The sequence below is a fragment of the Anarrhichthys ocellatus genome, unplaced genomic scaffold, assembly GCF_004355925.1.
Source record: "Anarrhichthys ocellatus isolate YVR2014 unplaced genomic scaffold, GSC_Weel_1.0 scaffold15, whole genome shotgun sequence".
NCBI classification, from domain to species: domain Eukaryota; kingdom Metazoa; phylum Chordata; class Actinopteri; order Perciformes; family Anarhichadidae; genus Anarrhichthys; species Anarrhichthys ocellatus.
This window is the reverse complement of record NW_022280045.1, coordinates 588-23,072: the sequence shown is the minus strand read 5'-3', so window position 1 is coordinate 23,072 and position 22,485 is coordinate 588. Positions and strand designations below refer to the sequence as shown.

The 22,485-nt window shown below is 41.2% G+C and overlaps 1 protein-coding gene across 5 annotated transcripts in view; it reads left to right on the top strand.

The window, feature by feature from the left end:
- col15a1b (collagen, type XV, alpha 1b) overlaps nt 1-21,255 on the top strand; it is a 54,750-nt gene extending 33,495 nt beyond the window's left edge. For 3 of the 5 annotated variants that reach the window (XM_031854689.1, XM_031854686.1, XM_031854685.1), the window contains 28 exons: nt 1,480-1,533; nt 1,822-1,950; nt 2,069-2,128; nt 2,213-2,248; nt 2,402-2,443; nt 2,707-2,769; nt 4,068-4,103; nt 4,569-4,652; nt 4,748-4,813; nt 5,249-5,284; nt 5,684-5,746; nt 5,886-5,975; nt 6,489-6,524; nt 6,675-6,728; nt 7,933-7,989; nt 8,290-8,349; nt 8,820-8,864; nt 11,233-11,314; nt 12,290-12,315; nt 12,529-12,627; nt 12,869-13,013; nt 13,117-13,181; nt 13,411-13,542; nt 13,831-13,935; nt 15,132-15,206; nt 15,398-15,595; nt 16,928-17,043; nt 17,986-21,255. In XM_031854689.1, coding sequence (XP_031710549.1) covers nt 1,480-1,533; nt 1,822-1,950; nt 2,069-2,128; nt 2,213-2,248; nt 2,402-2,443; nt 2,707-2,769; nt 4,068-4,103; nt 4,569-4,652; nt 4,748-4,813; nt 5,249-5,284; nt 5,684-5,746; nt 5,886-5,975; nt 6,489-6,524; nt 6,675-6,728; nt 7,933-7,989; nt 8,290-8,349; nt 8,820-8,864; nt 11,233-11,314; nt 12,290-12,315; nt 12,529-12,627; nt 12,869-13,013; nt 13,117-13,181; nt 13,411-13,542; nt 13,831-13,935; nt 15,132-15,206; nt 15,398-15,595; nt 16,928-17,043; nt 17,986-18,208 — 2,277 coding nt within the window. In that variant the 3' untranslated portion in view covers nt 18,209-21,255. The remainder of the gene's footprint in view (nt 1-1,479; nt 1,534-1,821; nt 1,951-2,068; nt 2,129-2,212; nt 2,249-2,401; nt 2,444-2,706; nt 2,770-4,067; nt 4,104-4,568; nt 4,653-4,747; nt 4,814-5,248; nt 5,285-5,683; nt 5,747-5,885; nt 5,976-6,488; nt 6,525-6,674; nt 6,729-7,932; nt 7,990-8,289; nt 8,350-8,819; nt 8,865-11,232; nt 11,315-12,289; nt 12,316-12,528; nt 12,628-12,868; nt 13,014-13,116; nt 13,182-13,410; nt 13,543-13,830; nt 13,936-15,131; nt 15,207-15,397; nt 15,596-16,927; nt 17,044-17,985) is intronic. The other 2 variants (XM_031854687.1, XM_031854688.1) reach the window with 2 other exon arrangements.
- The last annotated feature ends 1,230 nt before the right edge of the window (nt 21,256-22,485 follow it).

Below are 22,485 nucleotides of genomic sequence, written 5' to 3'. Positions count from 1 at the left end.
GTGTGTGTGTGTGTGTGTGTGTGTGTGTGTGTGTGTGTGTGTGTGTGGATATGTGTGTGTCACTGCTTTCTTTGCCCCTTTATAATCTCCCCCTGGCAGCCACTGTTGATGCTTACGCACTGAATGAGCTGCTTTGTCAAGAATAAGCTTTGGTTCACTTACTTCCAGTTCAAACGTTGTCATTGCCAAATGAAACATTTCAGCGTTAAGCTGGACTTTTCATGGTGAATGAACTGAAGAGAGCTGAACTCAAACTTGCTGCGTAACCTCGGCTTGAGCTGCCACTTTGCTTTTTTTCATATGACATGGTAAAGGAAGGAATCTGCCTTTTTCATGATCTGTTTTTTATTTTTCTCTTTTTGCACATTGCTATATATATATTGGTTGTTTTCAGTTTTCAAGGTACACTGATGTGCTCAGATTTCACTCAAAACCTGAAACCCAGTTAGTACATTTTATCACTCAAACTATATTTTTTACAGACACTTTGCTTCATTTTAAGTGACAACAAGACTACAAGGCCCAGACAGGCTGCCTCATGTTATGGAAGTGTTGGATGAAGCAAATAACACAATGACAATTTGGTTATTTTAAGAGCCTTAACAAAAGTTAACAGTAGTCCTAAAAGTCACTCTAGAAGAAAGCACATAAAGCTGTTGGTGTCCCTCTTTTTTACCAAACTGATGGTCGAATACAGAAGAGAGGTCGTAGGGTCACCCCAAATCATAACGTTTATCCTGCGTTCACATGGAATCAGGCATACGGCAAACCAGATTTCAGAGAATACAGCAAACGGTAGAAGGCATTGTCATCCAAACATTACTAATCCAGTGGTTGGGTATAAATTGAGACTTTTAGTAGCCATTAATCTAATGAGCAATGCCTTAGCAGTCAATAATTCAGTGTGCCTTTGAATTTAGTGTTTGACTGAAAAGGTCTGAGGCCTCTGGTACATTATGTTGTCATTTTTGTACAACAAAATGTACGGAGACATTGTTGTACTTTGGTCTGATGCTGCTTTGTCAAAGGAATAACTATTACTTTCCTGTTAGGTGGTGAGAAAACAGACGAAAACATCATCCGTGCCTTTGCGTTTGCTGACTCCACTGCTTCATGTTACAGGAGCTGAACAATCTTAACTTTTATCTGTTCAACTAAAATGAGTATATGACATTGGAGTTGGTCTTATGAGACTGTGACCCGGAACAATTTAACAATCGTTCAACACTGTGCGAGTATTATGTACTAAGGTGACGATCTTATAGTGACTCAGACAAATGTTTGGCACGGATGATCTTATCACTTAAGGAAACTGATTTATGACTGGTATTCCGGTAGACTGACATGCTTTCACCTTTTGGAATGGCTGAAGGGTCAATGCACAGCTAAGCATTACATTTTTTTTCTATGTCAGCATATTTTCTGTGACTCATCTATTTGTCTGCCTCTACTCGTGTCTGTCTGTGTTTGCGTGTCCAGGGTCCAGCAGGAAAAGGTGGGGATCCAGGTCTACCAGGAGCTGGGGGAGAGAAGGTATGATCCCTAAAATGGTTTGAGCTCAGTGGACGATATTAAAGTGACGTAGTCGTAGTCATCTCCTTGTTTGCCTGTTGTGATACTTCTTCCTTTTTAACTTCTGAATAACCTAAGGGTAACCAAAGGACATCTGGACCAAAGGTAATATACATCAACATAGAATAAGCCAAAATAAATCTGCTGCCCACCATGTGCTCGTGTGCATTTCTATTTCATCACCAAAGCAAACGTGTTTGAGGGACAAATCGCTGTTAACCGGGCAGCTTTTTCTTTTGATCTCTGCAGGGTGAATGTGGGTCTGGAGGTACAGCAGGGTCTCCAGGGCCACCGGGGCCAAGTGGTCCACAAGGGAAGAGAGGTCCATCAGGTCCCCCGGGACCCCCTGGCCCTCCAGGAACCAAATTCTTTGTAGAGGTGACCCAACTTCATACCAAAATCTACGCACACATATCACTGCTGTTTTTCCAAATGTATTATAATTAATAAGGATGTCAGTTCAATGTGTAACACCAGACTGTGTTTTTGTTTGCAGGATTTGGAGGGATCTGGGAAGACGGACATGCTGATTGGAGCTGGAGTCAGAGGCCCACAGGTCAGTGCGAGTGTGTGTGTTTGTATATAGAGTGTGTACATTGTTTCATATAGAGTAAGTGGGTTTTTTTCTTCCTTTTTCTAGGGTTCCCCCGGCATACCTGGCTCGCAGGGTACCAAGGTAATACATTTATGAAAATCTGTTAAATGTAAGCATTAAAAAGTAGCTAGTATTCTATTTCTAACAACTAGTAATACTTAATGTATGATTCCTCTGTGGTTTATTGCTCTGTATTGCTCAGTAGTTGAAAATGCTCCCTCATGTCTTCTGTAGGGGGAGGATGGAGCCACAGGTGCTCCAGGGCTCTCTGTCAAGGTAAGATGATTCTTAAATGGCACTGGCAATGGAAATAGTGCTATTTCCTCAGACTTTTTATGGTTTTAGTGTACCGATACTTTAACAGTGAGTCGTACCCTTTAGAAGTATTTCTCATCATTAGATAGTAGTTGGATTTAAACCTCACTAAGAAATGAATTACATATCATGTATGCAACGGCAGTTAAAGATGTAACAGTGAAATCCCTTAAAGCTCTGTGCAACCTTTGTGTTACCTCTGTCCATGCTGTGTGTGATTGTAGGGTGAGCCAGGGGACCCGGGACCTGAGGGTCTTCAAGGTCCTGCTGCACTACCAGGTGCTCGGGTAAGTAGATACAAATAAACTGATGTGGAAATGTCACGGGGGATAAACCCATGGTTAGAATGACAGTTTTTCTGTGTACTTTATTAATCAGTGGTTGTGGCACCTACAAAAGAGTGTTGTTTTTTTCATTTGTAATGAACAATGTAGGGGATTATGATGTCAAATTGTGTAATTACATAAATGTAACAAATCCAAATAATGCTCTGTTTGTCTAACATTCTGGAAAATAAGCTTGTTTCGCTGTCTTTCCAGCAAGACATGGGTCTAATTTCTGTGCATTCAGATAAGATGTCCAGGACGTGTTTAGCATTAACTTAGCATGAAAACTAGAAACAGAACCGCTAGCCTCCCCGAAATGTGCACCAGGAAAGTCTATTCAAGTGGATGTGACTACTTTGTACAGGGTTTACTGTTAATGTTAGCTGTTGATATTCAGTAAGTAGTGTGTATGAAGGCAAATCACTGTCAAGATCCGCGTGCGCAAATCAAACAGCCGCGCGCGTATTTTACTTTGACGAGCGCATTTACATCACTCCGCGAGCGAAATTCCCTGTTGTGCGAGCAAAAGTCGCTGGCGAAACTTTAACCTGCTCGCTCGCGAGTAGTTTTTCTTTTTGACAGTAAGTGGGCGGACCCAGTCTCCATTGTATCTCTACATGTACGTCTGCGTCAGAGTGATATCCGGTCTATCCAAAGACGAGGATTGTAACTGTTAGATGTAGAGATACAATGGAGACTGGGTCCGCCCACTTACTGTCAAAAAGAAAAACTACTCGCGAGCGAGCAATTAAAAGTTTCTTACCCAAGAGTGAATTTTGCTCGCGGAAAGTAAAATACGCGCCCGGCTGTTTGATTTGCGCACGCGCGTGAATCTCCTTTGCGCACATGGATTTTGACAGGGATTTGCCTTCAATCTGTCTGCTTGTCAAACCACAGGGGAAAGCAAGGACTTAAATGAGTGTGATGAATAATTACTACTCATGTTAAACAGTACACTAGCTTAGTTATCACATTTGTCATTAGAATCAGGAACATACTAACACCCACATACCCAAAACGTCTTGAATGTAGCAAGGAATTTAGCTGAAGTGCTAGTAGTAGGTAATTAGCTAGCTTGTTCGGAGCTAATCATTAGGTTCTTGTTTGGTAGGTAACTCATACACCTGAACTGCTCACAAAGAATATATCAGTTCCAGTCTGAGTGGTATAATGTGTCAAATCACCCTTAAGCATATGGTTTCTAGATGATGGTCAGCAACACATAAATAACTTTTTATTTCCCTTTCCTCTACAAACAGGGGACCAAAGGAGAAAAGGGCAATCAAGGACCAAAGGTAGGGTTGCCATAATATGTGGATATTAAGTAATACCTACGCTGTCTGCACAGTTTGTTCCACCTTTTTTGATGCTGTATGAAGCTCGATGTTTAGAAGCTGTGATTTATAGCTCTACCCTACAACACCAAACAGCAGACGGACACAGCTCGCCACTAGCTGGTGAACATAGTGGAGATTTTAGCAGCTGAAAAGCCAGATATTTCCATAAGGAGTTGGTAGAGACCAAAGATTGCCAGGTGGCCAGTACTGAACTCCAAATGAATGACGTAAATGAATGTAACAGTTTGTTAACAAGTTCTCCAGATCTGTTCGCTGCTCCCAAGTGGCCAAACAATCTGTTATTGTAGATTTAAGTAAAGTTCCCTGTTGGTTGTGTCATCACATTCGTATTCCTGTTTGCTGCTGCCTTCTAGATGATCTACCATTTTTTCAATCAAAGACTTTCTGTTTTGTGTCCTGAAGGGTGATTGTGGTGTCGATGGACTCAGTATCCCAGGACAACCTGGTCTCCCTGGACCTCCTGGACCTGTCATTAATCTGTCGGATGTATGTGTGCCCTCCCTATTTAGTGAATCATGCAAATCTCTAAATATACACTGCTGAAAGTGGCCACATTTACACATTGCCTATTACGTCTACAGCTGCTGCTCAATGTGACAGATGGGATCTTCAACTTCACAGAGATCAGAGGACCACCGGGCCCCCGGGTGCGTAGCACTAAGCTGTTAATGACAATGTCTCTTAAGATGGTACCGGCCTCCTTCGGCAATTGTTTAACTGTGAAAAGACAACAGCTGATAATAAGGACAGAAGAAATGTGATGAATATATTACCACCACTCACATCTGTGACATCAACAGGAACAGAAATATGCATCCGATACAGGGACATAGATCATCTATGATAGATGTGAACTACTAACGCAAGGAGCCAATACTTTACTACAGCGCTATGCATTTTTTAAGTACTTTGGCTGCAGCTATGTGTGATGATGCGGTGTATGAGCATGTCGTTCTTTGGCTTCGTCAGAAAAAGGGATCATTAACCCAGCACTACTGCTTTAGCTTGCATCTGTGTTGTTTTTGTCTGCAGATGCATGCATGCTTATGTGTAGATGTGTTTGTGTTGTCGGCGTGTTGCAGGGCCCTGAAGGCTTGCCTGGCAGAGCTGGATTTCCTGTAAGAGCATTTCGTAACACTTCTTCATGCTGAGCATTTCCATCACCTGTTGACTTTGTTGCTAAAATCGGAATGTCTACATCAGTAGTTTTGCAGTTCATGAGCGAAAATGAAACAATTATTTGAAAGCAATGTAACATTTTTTTTTTTTTTTTTTCTTTTTTCGAATTTTGCTTTTGCTGTCTTTGGGCTAAACAGCGTAGGTATGGTTTTGCCTCAGATGGTGGTTTTTCATTTTAGGTACTTATCCCTTCATAAATCCAAGACCAATGATTTTTTTTTAAAATATACAGTATATATCAACTCTAGAATTTACAAAGCTCCACTGCCTCACTTTTAAGTTGCTATTACCCTCACTGAACCTCCCAACTCACTCATTACCCTTGAATCACTCCTCAGGGCCCCAGGGGACCAAAGGGAGACAAAGGCCCTGCAGGTATCCAGGGACCAGAAGGGTTCAAGGTGAGAACTGGACAGAATGTGGATTATAACGCAACAAAACATTTTCAAACATGTAACAATTGAGACAAGGAGCCCCCGTATATACATATGCAGGAAAATATAAATAAATATATAAATGTTGCTTTCTTTGCGCTAACAGGGTGAGAAGGGAGAGCCGGGGGTGACCATTGCTGCTGACGGATCCCTCTTATCAGCGCCAAAGGGCCCCCAGGGGCCCAAAGGCATCAAGGTACCAGACAAGTGACCCCTTACCTAGAGGAGAATTTGAAGAGTGGATGTCAATATTTCTTGCCAAGTCTTCTGGTGTTGATGCATCAGCAGTACAGCAAATGTCTGGACGTGTTGTTGTTTATATGGTTGCTGTAATTCCTTAAAATTCCACAGCTCAATTTAAATATTCTAAACTACTGTCACGTAGAAGCTAGGGTAATAATTAACAGTTTTATTTTTTCCCTCGTAGTTTACTGTAGTTTACTAACAAGGTTGACACAAGGGTCGAAACAACAAAAATCTAACTCACTCTAAAAACTGAGCCCTATCAAAATCAATGGAGCTTCTTGGAGACTTAAATTGGGACCAAATCTGGGGTTTTGTGAATATTCCCTCAGTTCTTCAAGAGAAACAACTCATTTAAACCGAAAGAGAAACGAGCTGTCTTTGAAAGGTCTATTACTGACATCTAATGCCGCGTCCTCTTCATATTCTCGCCTCACATTTCATTGCACTGCGCTGTAATTTGCAGGGTGACCGTGGGTTCCCTGGACCTGACGGACGTATGGTGAGTTTGAATGCTGAATAGAACATAAATATCTATGAGCTCACATTTTGTAGTTAGGAGTTCTACACAAACACATGTTGTCATGAACTGGAATGAAAATCTGCGGCTGTAGAATTGATCTGTGCATCACTGTGTTTCTGTTTATTTCAGGGCCCGATAGGACCACATGGACAAAAAGGAGAATATGGCTTCCCTGGTCGTGCAGTGAGTACATTGTATTTGTTGTATATTGGTCTAGAAATGAACATCAACATCATAAATGTGTCTACTTAGGTAATGGTACCAAAAACTCAATGCGAAAAATTCATGATCCCAATATATATTTTTTAATATGAGGCAAAGCTGGAGTTATGGAGTTAGATGTCTGCACTCATTGGAGTGTTTTTGAGGCTGCTGCTACAGACCTGGATGAGTTCACTGACACTGTGACATCCTCCATCAGTTTCTGTGAGGACATGTGTGTGCCGACTAAAACCTTCTGCACATACAACAACAATAAACCCTGGTTTATTGCAAGACTCAGGCAGCTTCGTCGGGCTAAAGAGGAGGCCTACAGAAGTGGGCACAGCATCCTGTACAACCAGGCCAGAAACACACTGACAAAGGAGATCAAGGTAGCAAAGAGGAGCTATACTGGAGAGTTGGAAAACGTGTGGAGAGGCCTGCAGGTACTCACTAACTACAGGAGACCATCCCCCCACACTGAGGAGAATCACCAACTGGCTGACGTCCTGAATGTGTTGTACTGCAGGTTTGATAAGCCCACTTTTACACTTCCCAACTGCTCTGATATCAAACAAGCACCTACACCCCCTGCCACCTCCTCACCTCTCCCAACCAACCCCCCACCGGCACTGAGGATCTGCGAAGAGGCTCTTTCACAGACAGAAGATCAGCAAAGCCCCAGGCCCAGACGGTGTGTCCCCCTCCTGCAGAGCTGGTTGTGCAGCCTGACAGAGGCAGGAAGGAAGGACCTGCGGTACCTCTCCTTCACACACCGGAGGTGAATCAGCTGGTGGCTGAAGGAGCTGCAAAGAGCTGCCAGGGCGTCCCGCAGGAGGTGGGAGGAGGTGTGCTGGCCTTCTTGACAAGTTTGTTAAGTCTCTTCCTGTTGGCTGTCGAGATGCTGCTGCCCCCAGCAGACCACTCCATAAAAGATGGCTGATGCCACCACAGAGTCGCACTCCAAAAGACCTCAGTCTCCTCAGCAGATAGAGTCTACTCTGACCCTTTTTGTAAAGTGCATATGTGCATACATGGCCAATAAAGCTGATTCTGATTAAAAGCATTTAATGAAGGTTCTTTTACTAACACTGGATAGAGCACCATGTGTCGCTGAACGCTTTGCAGTACACACCTTTTTGTCTTTTACAAATACTGATGTGTTTCACTCTTTCTCTTCCTGTAGGGACGATCTGGTATGGCTGGGAGGAAAGGTGACAGAGGAGATTCTGTTGGCCTACCGGTAAGGAGTAAAGGAAAGGGAGGAAAATATCTGTGATCTCCTTGTTGTTAAGCCCTTATCAATAATGCATTGGAACAGTTAAGACGGATATGTTCAGATACCAACAAATAAGACACATCTTTGTGCTGTTTCAATCTTCAGATTAGAATTTGAATGGTGAAATGGCCAGTTTCTTGTTTTTTTAACATCAGGAAAACAGATTGTCCTTTAAGTTAGTTTTCACTTCACTTAGAAACTATCTGACTGTCTGAGAAATGTAACAGGGCACTGACACTAATGTAATAATATTCACTCTCTCAGGGACCTCCTGGTCCTCCAGGCCCAGCTGGACATCCAGGAAGAGTTATTGGGCTTAAAGAAGTAAGTTTCCTTCTGTGGCTTTTTATTTCTCTTAATTCGTCATTTTCAGTTGGTGGACTGGCATGACGATGATGTGATGCACAGTGAACACTTTGCATTGCAATATTTGAAAAGGCTTGCTTCACAGTTAGGCATAGCTTTAAAAAAAAATGCAGTTAAATGGCAGAAACTTGGAAACTTATTTTTATTGAGAAAATGCATTATATTATATCATGTTTGACTTCCATTGAACATCACTGAACCTCAAGTGTACATGTGGATTTTTTCTACAAACCTTTAGAATAACTAGAAAAATATTGTAATCTCAAGAATCTTATAAAAGTACGACACATTTGGGTTTAGACACAGAAAGACGTGTGATTAAGTATTGGAAGCCAGTTTGTTGTTTTACTCTTGCCTTAATTAAACCATGTCTGTGAAGCTCATGACTCATTTAGTCTGATCACGCTGCTCTTCTTTGAATTTTAAAGACAGTGTTTCCGGTGCGCCCCAGACCGCACTGCAAAAAGGGACGAGTAAGTCTGTGTCGGACCTTCTGATTGGTCTGTTTCACCTTGAAATCGGACCATCCGGTGGTTCTGTTGGTGTGTGGGTGTAGCAGCATGGCAGCTCTCTGGTCTGGGCTAAAACAGCTCTTTTTACTCCCTTCATTTTCTCCTCTCCTCCCTCCTGGCTTTTCTACTGTCCTAATGATCCTTACAAATGTCTAAATGTCTGTGGGTCTGGACCCCGTTTCATCAGGTGTTAACATTGTTGTTGTATGCAGGTTGTATCCGGTGATGTGTTTTATTACCACCACACACAGTGGTTGGACCTACACGCAAAATGTAGTATAAGTAGTGGATATGGATTAAAGATGCATTAGCCACCTGTAAATTCGGTGCAACCCAGGTTCATTAAAACCCAGATTTTCTGTGTGTTAAATCCAATGTGATCAACCTTGCTGATTGTTAATGCCGGGTGTTAAAGGGGTCTGAGACTGAATTCCACTTTCCTCGTCTGTCCTTTCCGTCCTCATCATCTTAGGGAAGAAGAAGCTGGGAGGCGAAAGATATGGATATTATTGATCCTCCTTCTACTCTATGTTCATCACAGTTCTTGCCAAATCCCTTTTCAGTTCAATCAATTCAAAGAAGGAGTCTATGGAGGCTATACAATGTTGACCATGACAGGCCTTTTCATTTGATTTATTCCAAAGAAAAGCTTAAATCCAATTGATTGTATTCAAAGGGAGATGTACTAAACTCTGGCCTGCCTTTCATCAGGTGGATAGAAATGTACGGTCTATTCTCACGGTGCTGGGTTTTTGGGTTCTGCTTTGGAAACTTTCTGCTTGGAGCGTCTTCTGTGGCATTCTGTGTAGCATATAAGGGGATCTATTGGCCGAAAATTGAATACAATATTAGTAAGTATGTTTTGTTCAGTGTATTATCACCTGAAAATAAGAGTTGTTGTGTTTTTGTTACCTTAGAATGAGCCGTTGATATCTACATATGGAGCGGTTCCTCTTTATGGAGCCGGCTGCCATGTTGTTACATAACGGGCAAACCAAACACTGGGTCGAGATAGGGCAATTCGCGTTTTCGTGTTGGCCACCATAGTTCTTCTACACCAGAGGTCAGTAATAGGCAGACCTCCGGATTCGCACCCAGGTGCTGTTGCGTCCAGACCCTGGACGTAAAACGATAGATAATTGAGAATTACTACATTTTGCAGAGTGCTTCTATTTCAACCTTTACGGCATTCGTTCAGCGCCACTGACATCCGTCGTAAATCACATCATGTGATGCTATTCAGCCAATCAAATACGTGTATTCCGATAAGCTTCATGAGTCGAGTGAGATTTACACATACTAGGGAAACGGGGCGAGAGATCGAGTAGTCGGAGAGAATAATACGTGAGTCCGAAATTATTTCACATGGCGTTCTCCAAATAGAGAAATGGGGTCAGCGAGGCCACAGCCTTTAACCAAGATAGACTCTTAAATTTGAATTCTCTCCACGGATTGTTCAAAACCAGTGTCATATGTTCAGAGACCGTGGCGATTATTAAAAGTGGCAATGTGAAGAGCCACTACGAGACACAGCACAACTCTTTTTTAGCAAACAGGCACAGAAAACAAAACTCGAGACTTCAAAACCGCAGTCCACAAACCAACGGGTGACGTCACGACAACTTCATATATAGGGTCTATGATTTGGAAATCATTTGTTAATGAACAACTCATCTGAAGCCAACAATGGAAGATGAATTAATTCTGACTTATGTTAATTGGAAACATAATGCTGATGATAAGGGAGTGGAGGGCTATCTCGATTGTATGCAGTAGATTGCATCCATTGGAATGTCGCTTTAACACCTTCTTTAATGCCATTGTCCTTTGCAATAGCTATCAATGGGATGTTTGGGTGCATAGCATCCTTCAAAGTAGTGGTGGCTAAGCTGTGGCAGGGGGCCTCTAGGAAGTCATTGATAGTAACGTACTGTAAAAAACATTTGTCCATGAAAAGAGGAACAGTTTTTGAAACCGCCATTTAGTGATGCAGATCTGTTTTGTAAAAACACCTGATTTAACCCTGTGTTCCCCAAGCTTTTGTACTTTAACCACCAGAGCCAAGGATGGGTTGTACGTGCTGCTGTCTCAAGCATGTGTCCCTTGTATTTAACAGGTGTTTTTTATGTCATCTGTCTTGTTTTTTTAATCATTCTTTACAGCTGTGAAAAAATGAATTCAAGCTATGTGTTCAGCAGTCTGTACATTGTCTACATGTGCACATACAAGTGCCAGCTATTGCCAATGTGCTGGTATCAATGTAATGTTAATGTGTGTGTGTGTGTGTGTGTGTGTGTGTGTGTGTGTGTGTGTGTGTGTGTGTGTGTAGGACACAGTGACAGGGGGAGATTCAGTCCGAGCTAAAGGAGATAAAGGAGATGTGGGAATACCTGGAGAGCCAGGCACACCTGGTAAGTCGTTTACAACAGACATCTCATTGATTGACTTTGACTTTCTCTCTCACCTAACACTTGGGTCACCATTCGGTTTATACGAAGCCCCGGAGAGGTGATGGAGGGGGGAAAAGTTGATGCTAGAAAAAAATGATTTACAAAAAAGTGAAAAATTATATATATATATTAGTGCTGGGCAAGGTAACACGTTATTCTCGCGTTAACGCATTCATTAATTAACGCCGACAATTATTTTATCGTGCGTTAACGCAGTTTTTTTATTTATTATTTTTTTGTTTGTGTGGCGTCACTTCCTGCTGCTGCCCCCCCCCCAGTCCCTCCATGTACAGCTTCTTATCACCCATATGTACCAACGTACATTTATAACAAATACCACACATATTACGGTACTCAGCGTTGCATATGTGTCTGACCTAAATACCAAAAAAAGCAAAAAAGAAATGATTCATTTAAATTATTTTTTTAGAGTTTTTAAAGTGTTTGTAATATGTATAATAAGCATATTATTTAGTTATCGCTCCTGAGAATTTGTCAAACATAAAAAAAGGAAAAAAACATGAGGTAGATAGGTTTGCAGTTTTCAAGGTGTACATTTCAAATTGCATCTATTATACATTAAGATAAAGTTGTGAACACCGGCTGAATATCTATTATCAGAATCATAACTGTATTTTAACTGCTACTGTGTAAAGGGAATACTGCTGTTAAAAAGAACCTTATTTGTTTAAAGTGTTTGCAAACCAAATGTTATTGCACTTTTGTTCATATAGCAGTACTTTTAAAATAAAAGTGCACAATACACTACTTTTGAATTCATTATTGAACTTTGCGCATAACAATGCGATTAATCGCGCTTAAAATTGTAATCGTTGCCCAGCACTAATATATATATATATATATATATATATATATATAAATGATAAATAACTGCTGGAATGTGTATCATTTACGCCTCGTCATTTTTCTTCTCAGCACCTGGCTTTCCAGATGGAATTGTGGTAAGTACTGATTCATCATCATCCACCATAGATCAAACGCTGACATGGTAACAGAGCCACTGTCCAGTCCTACATTAAGGATTGATATTCACAAACAAAACAGTAAATAGTTTGAGAGGAGAACAAAAATCAAACTGAGTCAATATTGACAATGAAATGAGCTTCCTCAATGTCTTCAGTAGGCTTGTTTCTTTGTTTTTGTCAATCCCTCAGGGTGCCAGAGGTGATCAGGGATACCAAGGCCAGAAGGGAGAAACGGGTGACGGCGGTCTGCCTGGTTCTCCAGGACTGCCTGGGAGGTCAGGACTTGTGGTAAGATCTACTAAAATACCATTCAAATGAGTAAGTACTCAGGTATTAAAATGATTAATTGTATCCAATGCATCGGATTACATCAGATTCCCCAATGTTGCTGTTGTGAGTTTGGTGCTGTTGAATATCTTTGAGGTTGCACGTACCACATAGTGAAAGTGTTCAGCTGAAATGAAATATCTCTTTCAAAATGTATTGAGGAATTGCCGAAATGAATGAGTCTGTCCGTATGTTTCTGTAGGGTCCAAAAGGTGAGTCCGTCATTGGCCCTTCAGGACCGGTCGGCCCTGGGGGTCAACCTGGAGCCCCTGGCTTCGGACGACCTGGTCCCCGAGGGCCCCCTGGCCCCGCTGGACCCCCAGGAATTGTACCTGCTTATGGATCGGGTATGTGATGGGGGAGAAGATGTGGAGCTCAGCTTCTATCAATACATCTTACGGACCTCGTTCATTGCATCTGCTGAATGTGTTTCTGATGTGTCGTTATCAGGTGTCAGTGTCCCCGGCCCTCCTGGTCCTCCCGGCCCAACAGGAGCGTCAGGAAATGCCAACCCTGTAAGATACCTACCATTGAGCAAGGCACTTTACCCTTGATCTGCTGTACTTTGACTTAAATAAATACACAGCACATTGTAACGTTTTATTATGTCCACAAGTTCATAATTTGCCTTAATATTGAACCTTGTTGTGAGAAATGTCCAGTGAAAATGTATCTGTAGAGGAGAGAAATTGAGAAGAAATGTCTTTTACTGGTAAATAATGGCAGTATGACGATCTGCTTCAGGTGACTACCTATAAGACAAACCACGCTCTGAGCAGAGAGACTTACCGTGCTGCAGAGGGAACCTTGGCCTACGTGTCTGAGAAGGGAGGAGAGCTGTACATCAGAGCACGCAATGGCTGGCGTAAGATCCAGGTGTGTATTATGTATGCACTCATTGTGTGGCCATTTAACCTAATAAAAGTGCACTTAACCATATTCTGTATATTCTGTACACATGACATCTATTGCACTTCTGTTCATCTTGATAGAGGGATCCCTCCTCTGTTGCGCTCCCTAAGGTTTCTTCCTTTTTCTCCCCGATGTGAGGGTCCCGGGACAGAGGATGTGTACGGATCGTAAAGCCCTCGGAGGCAAATTTGTGATTTGTGATTTTGGGCTGTTCAAAATAAATTGAATTGAATTGAATTGTCCCTCTTTCAGCTTGGAGAATTGATTCAATCTGGACCTTCCACCTCGGCCACGTCTCAGTCCCTCAGCAGACCTGGAGACTGGAGCAAAACGCACAGGAGCCAGAGCCATAGCCAGGTAGGTACACACACACACACACACACACACACACACACACTGAGTACCAAAAGAGCAGACCCAGTTGCGTTCTTGAACTGTCTGTAGTCCGGGATGCAAACAACTTGCTTTTTCAGTGAATGACGCTTTTATAAATTTTGGAGACTTGTGTGAATCATCCAGATTCAGGGTCCCCCCCCCCCCCCCACATGCTGTCAGGTTGTGTGTCTGCCGAGTAGAGAGCAGAGAATCGTCGTCAATGTTTGACAAATATTACAGTAGACGTCCTCATTAGACGGGCTACTTCGCAAAACACCCCGGTTGCAGCAACTTACATAATGTGATTTGAACATGTTCCGCCTTAAAATAACGTTGTTTACCAAGAATGCATTTATGTTTCTTGCAAAACAAACTGTCATTGTGGAATGTCTTGACAAACCTTGCAGTGAAGGTTTCACTAAATAGTTAATAGTTAATAATAATTAACCCTAGAACACTAACGTCGGGTGATTTTTAGTCTGCTCACTGACGTCATCGAAGGTAGGCGTGTTTCCCTGCTCCCATCCCTGTTCTTTTCAACAGGCACGTGTTTGGGTGATCTTCACCCGACGTTAGTGATTGAGAGTAAAACAAAATTCGGGTTGATATTACACACAGTGAGACTGTTTTCTTGACAGGGCAAGGCTCACATTGTTTTAGGAATGTTTTGTTAATGATTCCTTAATTTTTCACAAATTTTAGAGCCTTTTTATAGGGCCCCCATCATGCTTTTTTTCGTTTTATGAGATGTTGAACAGGGGAAAATAAAAGAAGAGTACTTCAATTTGCTATGTATTGTTGTACTTTAATATATTTTGATGAGAAGTATCAGGTATATTATATTGGGTAAAATATACCCGACGTTGGTGTTACTTCTGTTACGTTAGTGTTCTAGGGTTAATGTCAAATCATTCTTGTTTGCAAATGTTCTGCCTGGACCCCCCTAGCTGGCTACACCATACCCTTGTGGAATCTCCTCTTCATTTAAGCACGTAGCACAGGGCTTTGTCAGACGTTGTATTATATTTAGCCGTCACATTTATTTCAGGTAGCTCTCTCTTTTTTAACCATATATACAGTATGTAGTAATACATACATAAATGGAAACTCTTTTAGGAACATCTTTACATTTAGAACTACCTTTAAACAACCTCTTGATTCCTGCTTTTGTTGAATAGGAGCTTCAAGAGGGCAGTAGAGGATATCAGCCCACCTATAACGTACTACCACAGACCTTCAACGCTGTACCTGGGGTGAGTGTTACAAACACACGCACACACACACACACCTACCGACACATACATAATACCAAGCAAGGTAAAATCTCTTGGCCCAACACCAGCCTAACTCGCCATGCCCTACGATGCCAGATCTGGGATGTGTCATATTTGGACCAAGTATCTTTCCTCCTCTGTTTCCTCATCTGTTTTCCTCTCTTTCCCAGCTCCACCTGGTAGCGCTGAACGCCCCGCTGAAAGGGGACATGCGTGGCATCCGGGGGGCAGACTTCCAGTGCTACCAGCAAGCACGCTCCATGGGGCTAACCACCACCTACAGGGCCTTCCTGTCCTCTCACCTCCAGGACTTGGCAACGATCGTGAGGAAGGCGGACCGCACTGACATGCCCGTGGTTAACCTCAGGGTGAGGAGAAATTTCTGTTTACATTTCCAATTTCATTTTATAGATGATACATGAAGAATGAAGGCAGGTTAATGAGTGTGCACTGTTCACCTTTAATAGTTTAATGAACTATGGTTAAAGGAATAGTTTGGATTCTTTATAAAAATAAGTCTTAGTATGTCATAAAACAGTCATAAAAAAGTATTTGTATAGTCATAAAAAAATTATTTATTGGTCTTTTAATGGCTTTATTAAAAATACCACGTTTATGCAGTCTTAAGGAGCCCCCATTTTTTTAAATGCTCCATTGTTAAGATATTGAGGGCAAAAAATTGTCCCCCAAATATATATGTATTTAATTTCCTACACTGTATGTAGTATTATAGTATAGTGTGTAGTCAGTGTATTACCTGTAGTAGATGGTGGTTGGTACGCCCCCCCCCCCCCACAGGATTATATCGATTACAATAAGGCCAGTCACACAACACGATGCAACAACTATACCCTGCAACACTCGCCTCAAATCCTCTCTCACGCTCACTATTCGTACTTGTGAATAAATGTTTTGCAGTTTGAATAATGAAAACAACTGGGCATTATAAGCTTTTAAAAGACAATTTAGAGACAATTGCAAGTGACACATAATTGTCTTATGATTTTGCTAGGCAATTTAGCTATTAAGGCTTTCAGGGGGTCTGGGACCCCTCCCAGACCCCCTGTATTTTGCACACTGGTACGCCCCCAGTTTGTAGTAGCAGGCTGGACTACCAGCACAGAAGTAAAGCGATGTACTGCTGTGGACGGGGGTCAGCAGCAAAATGTATTATAGCCACCTAAAAACACAATAGCACTTTAAGAGTATGCTATGTTTATGATATTTTCACTACTTTACCTTGCTGTCAGACAGACCTTTCCAACGGGAAGCTGAACACGTTTCTTTTGTGTTGTTTTGAACAATGATACAAATGATCGGTTAGTTTGTTTGTACAATACAATCAAACTAACCGATCGAGGCAGTGGTAGACCAGCAACTCCCATGTTCTATTGTGAGTATTGTGGCTTTGAAGAGAGCACAGATAACAGCTTCAGCTCCCCATCGGAAAGCGTTTCCCAGCAAGGTAAAGCAGTGAAAATCTTTTTTTTAAGGTGGATACAATATATTTTGCTGCTGCCCCTCATCCACAGCGGTTCATCGCTCAGCCCCCACTGGGAGCGTGCTGACCGTCAGTCCGAACTATACCTTTAAGGCGTGTCACCCACTGTGTTCTTACAGGTTTAAAGTGACACTCAACAATCAACACAGATGATGTGTTTACTGTTTACTATCCATGCCTGTTCCTCCTCTCCTCTCAGGGTGAAGTTTTGTTCAGTAGCTGGATGTCCATCTTCTCTGGGAATGGAGGCACATTCAACCCATCCACACCCATCTACTCCTTTGACGGACGCAATGTGATGTCTGACTCAGCATGGTGAGTGAGAGTATGTGAGAGTATGCCAATCATCCATAATGATGGTTTCATGAGACCCCGAAAACAAAAGAAATATTTCTCTGCAAGCACACCATAGATCTCATGTTCAAATGGACAGCGGCTGTCATTGAAATGCACAGTCATGATATTGACAATAGTTTAAATATTTTGGGGCATTTGCCTTCATCAGATAGGAGCCGATTGGACAGGAAATGGAGGGGACATAGGGGATGACGTGCAAACTGTATAACATATCAAACTGCAGCGAGACTGTGTAGGTGATATAAATCTTTTTACCAGCACCTGCAAACATTCTTTACCTTTTCCCGGTCAGGCTTGCAGGGGCTGGAGCCCGTCCCAGCATGCATTTGTTGACAGACGGGGTAAAAACAATTGTCTATCACAAGTCTAAAAACACATCAGACACATATAAATTAAACACTTACAATAGTTCTGCTGTCCAATCTGAGCCCGACAGGTCCCGACAGACGGGTTGAGGTTTGGTCATTTTCAGCAATTGGCAATTAGATTAATTAATGGATTTGTAACCTTTGTTTTATTGAGTAACTACTACCTTAGTAGTGATTTTGTAAGATGAGGCTCTCTTTCTCTCTCTGACTGTACCAATCATCCGCCTCCATGCGTGTCATGTGTTGTAAGTAGGCAGACGATGCCCCATGATTGAGGAAAAGGGAAAGAGAGGGTGTTGCTAATGTTTTGCATTAGCCTGACAAGCTAACAGTCAGTAACACACGACTCAAATACAGAATAACGTAGCTTTGGATCTTGGATTTCGATCTCAAATGTGGTAGTACCAGCTTGGTTCAGTGGGGTTTTAATAACATGGGTATATGGGTCGGCTTCTGGTGTCAGTTTTAGGCGTTTAGAGAAGAACTCCCATGTAACCTCCACTCACTATGTCTCTCTCCCTCTAACCCCCAGGCCAGAGAAGCTGGTATGGCACGGCTCCAATACGGTGGGCATCCGTCTGACCACTAACTACTGCGAGGCGTGGAGGACGGCTGACATGGCGGTGACGGGCCAGGCTGCGCTGCTGCAGACGGGACGTCTGTTAGGACAGCACACCCGCTCCTGCTCTAACCACTACATAGTGCTGTGCATAGAGAACACGTATGTGGAGAACACCCATCAGAGGAGGACCTGAGGACACAGAGGAAACACACACATGTTCTCACACAAACACACATACACACACACACATACACACAGCATGAGTGCTGAAAGTGCAGAGTGGAAAATTTGACATACATCATTTAAACGGGAAACGCATGCAGGCACATACACACATCACGAGGACATGTCGCTGCATGGAAGTTACATTCAAGTACACAGACAAAAGGCACTTTTGTTTATCCATGCAGATAAAATACACACGTTAATATAGCAAAAGCAGGCGTCTGCACTCGAGCGCAGAACAAAGGAACACGTGCCCACCCATTGGAGTACCTTTCACTTTGTATAGTTTCATCTTTAGTGCCAGTGTGTAATCCAACACTGCATAATGCTGCCATGCATTTGTTCCAGTCTAGAGGTCCATTTATTTTTTATTCACTATGATCACGTGACAGCACAGCATATCACCACACAGGACATTGGGGGTGTACTGTATGTGTTGTTGAAGTGAAAGATGACTCAGTATATCAGGTACTGTCACTGACTGAGTACAGCGAAATGACTTAACAGACAACTCCAGTGCAACTTTGATCTCCTTAACTACAGAAGCCCTGAGAGACAAGTAAGGACAAAAGTGTTCCTAAGTGTGATTCAAATAGTTTTCTCAAAAGGTGGGAAAACGTTTTGCCTGAGGGAAAAAATAATGTCCATGCACGCTAAATACAAGGTACATATACTGTGTGTTAGCAAAGTAATGTAAGTTAAAGTTGAAGAAAACAAGAAAGCTTGAAATCCTTTTAGAGTATTGGGTAGTGGTGCACGTCAGCTTCCTGTGGCCAAAATGCATATTACAACAGCAACTTATGACCCTGACTATTTTTTTCGCCTGCCAACACTTTTCCCCACCTTTTATTACAGACGTAAGGATCTTCGAACGATTATCCTGCCAAAACATTATTCTACTTATAAAATGGATCAACGTTGTCTCACTTGCCTCTCAGGGCTTCTGTAGTTATTCTTTACATATTTGCTGATCATTTTCAAAATGATCAGCATTTTTTCAGCCACAGTTTTTTAAAAGGTTTTTGTTCCTGTGTTTATGTTGCTGTTGCATAACGATTTTTTAAGTGTGAATTGCATTACCTCACAATAATAACCCATTCTGAAACAAGTAATGGACACTTGATGACACTGTGGACAAACCTGCCAAATCCTCTTCATATAGGGAAAGGAAACCACCGGCTGTTTAGAGAAGTAGAACATATGTACATTGAAATGTATAATGGCAAAATGGTTAGCTATGATGTAAAGTATACAGGACGAGTTATGATTTGTAGTAAATAGGACTGTCACTGAATTTTGACCTAATTTCAGAAGATAACAGTATTGTAGTTTAGACCCAAGTGTTACGTATCTAAGCTAGAGACATGCGATATACACTGCAGAGCAGACTTACAGTTTTCAGGATATTATGCTATAAATAAAACATTCTTGGTAAAATTCTATATTCTAATATTGTCATCAAACCCCATGTTAAGATCAAAACCAACACTGTGTTAGTCCATCACTTAATACTTTCCAACTCTCCTTGCCTGTCTGCGGCTCTCAGCCCCAACACGATTGGTTGCTACTGAAGACATAAATCTTAAAAAAAACGAGTCACAAATGAATAATTTATTAATATTTCAGTAATTTCCTAAAGCAGCTGGGCACTGTACTTTACATGCAAACAGGAAGAAATAGTGCATTTGTTTGGGGACTTTTCCAGTGGTGGATTAATACACAATTGTGTATCTCTAATGGCTCTAAATGGCTCTCTAATGGCAGCAGGACGGTGTTTGTGGGATAGCATCAAGATAAACTAGAGTGTGCATGTTCATTGTAACGGACAAACATGTGCCCCAGAGCAACAGTGTGCTCATTGATATGTTAGTGAAAATATCGGATCTCTATGGTAGAGAGGAATATCAGGCGTTGGATACACACAAAATACTTATTGCGTTGGATTTGGACTTTAAATATTTGTTAACAATGAAATATTGACTATCACCAGACTTACGTTTAAATATGAGCACAATTTGAACCATTTGAAAAACATGCTGTACGTGTCATGAGATAGTTCTTTTTATTTGAGTGACCCTTTTGATGTCAGATATTGGTATCCGTCTTCTTGTAATATCTTAGATGCAAATACGCTATATGTAAATTACTTGCTCCCAGCAAAGTCAACCAATCACAGCATCACTCACGTTTCCTCCATTTTTTTTTTCAGGCCACTGAAAAGCCAAAAAAAGAACTGGCTGGATTTTACCAAAAACATTTTACCACTAAGATCTTCTCTCTTAATTGTTGAAGCTACAGATACGATATGATTATTAAAGACATTAGCAGCGCAAGATGAAACAAAAAAGAACCAAGTCATGTTTACCAAGAATCTTAGCTGCATAGAGAGGACACAGATAATATTGAAGGATTCATTCATAAACGCAGTATGGTGCCCCCTGCAGAAAACTTTGTTTCGTTTACATTTTGTCATCACTAATTGGCATCCCATAATCCAACATTAAAGATCGAATGTCTCAATTTTTTCAGATTTTCTGCTGAACTTTAGCCCTGCTGCTTGCAATAAATGATTCAATTAGTGTCAACATTAACATACGTGCGTTAGTAATAGATTTGAAATCAATATGTGATTTTTTATTAATTTATACGGTAGCACAGTGTGACAATCTAGCAGCTTCACTTAAAAAAATTGATGAAATTGGAACATGTATATATATGTTTGTTTTTGTTGATATTGTTTAAATGTTTTTGTTTTTACACTGTGGAGGTAGGTTTTGTATGACACACACTAAATGACTGAAGGTTTTTACTCACCAGGCGTTGATTGAGATGCAGTTCCAGCGTTCTGCCTGTAAAGATGCTGAAACGAGCAGTCTTGAAAATGTTTTGATTTTCAAAGAAGTAGTAGTTTTCCTGATTGTGATTACTGTTCAAACAGGACTTGAGCTACTGAGGAATGAAGACGTTTGTACTGACTGACTGGTGCGTACTGAATAAATGTCTTATTTTGTGGGTTTTTTATTTGGTGAGTCCTTCAGTTTTCTTTATTCTATGTCCAACATAGGTTATAAAAAAAAGTCATTATGTAGTGTGCCATAAAAATGATGTATAAAACGAGATGGTAGAGTATTTCAAAGAAAGTCATCGTATACTATGTCGAAAAGTCCTAAAAAAGTAACAGTATAATATGGCGAAAAACATCATAGTATAGTGTGTAGAAAATAGCATAAAAAAGGAATTTTAATTATGTTGAAAAAGGTAATTAAAGTTATAGTATATTGTGTTGAAGAAAAGTTATGGTATAGTATGATGAGAAAATGTCATAAAATTGTGTGTGGTGTGTTTCGGGCTGATCCAGAGAAGAGCAGTGGTAGAAGTCGTGCACGAGGGGAAGCTCCTCCGCTTCAAAGCATGGTTGTCTCCTCGCAGGCTTCAATTTTACAGAGAGCAGAGAGAATCTACGTGGAGTGTTCCTCAGTGCTATTATTTGAATGTGTTCACAATTCACACGTTTCCTACATACTTGTAAAGTAAAAAATTATTAAAATTGCAAACAGTAAATAAACGAAGGATTTTACATGGGATAGCTTAGTGGCGTTACTGTCACGACAACAACATTAAAGTCAAAGTTCAGGGTAAATCCACTCTTTTTACAGTCAGAGTCATCACAACTCACAACACTATATAGCCTGAAACATTCACCCAAATAGTTTAAGAAGCTTTTATTTAAATAAATACATTGATAATATAATAAATCCAGTGGTGGGCCGTCAGGGCCTGCAAGGCCTTCTCTGCTGGCCTAAACAGAATCACAAAGTTAGAGCTATTTTATCATTTAATAATTTTTCTTAAAGTATCAAAGAGAAAATGAAGTTGTCCATTTGATTAGATTGAATTCAGGACCCTGTTAAAACTGTCATAGCCTGATATTCATTTCAGATATTTCCATACAGTTTCATCAATAACACACTTATTTACTTGCAGACAAACAGCACAGCTCTTGTGCGTTGAGTCATTGTTGTGTGCTATTAAGAGATTCTTTAGGTTTGAGGTTTGGCAGGACCTGTTAGTTATTTTCCTCTCATAAATACAGATACCTCTGTCACCATTCATTTCAGCAAAGTCAGACCTTGGACTCTTTCTGTGCATTACATTATTTACTGCCAGGTGAAGGTGTGATGGCACCTGGTCAAGGTTGTTTTCCCTCCTTGTGGCGAGTAGGTACTTAGAGAGCCAATCAGCCAT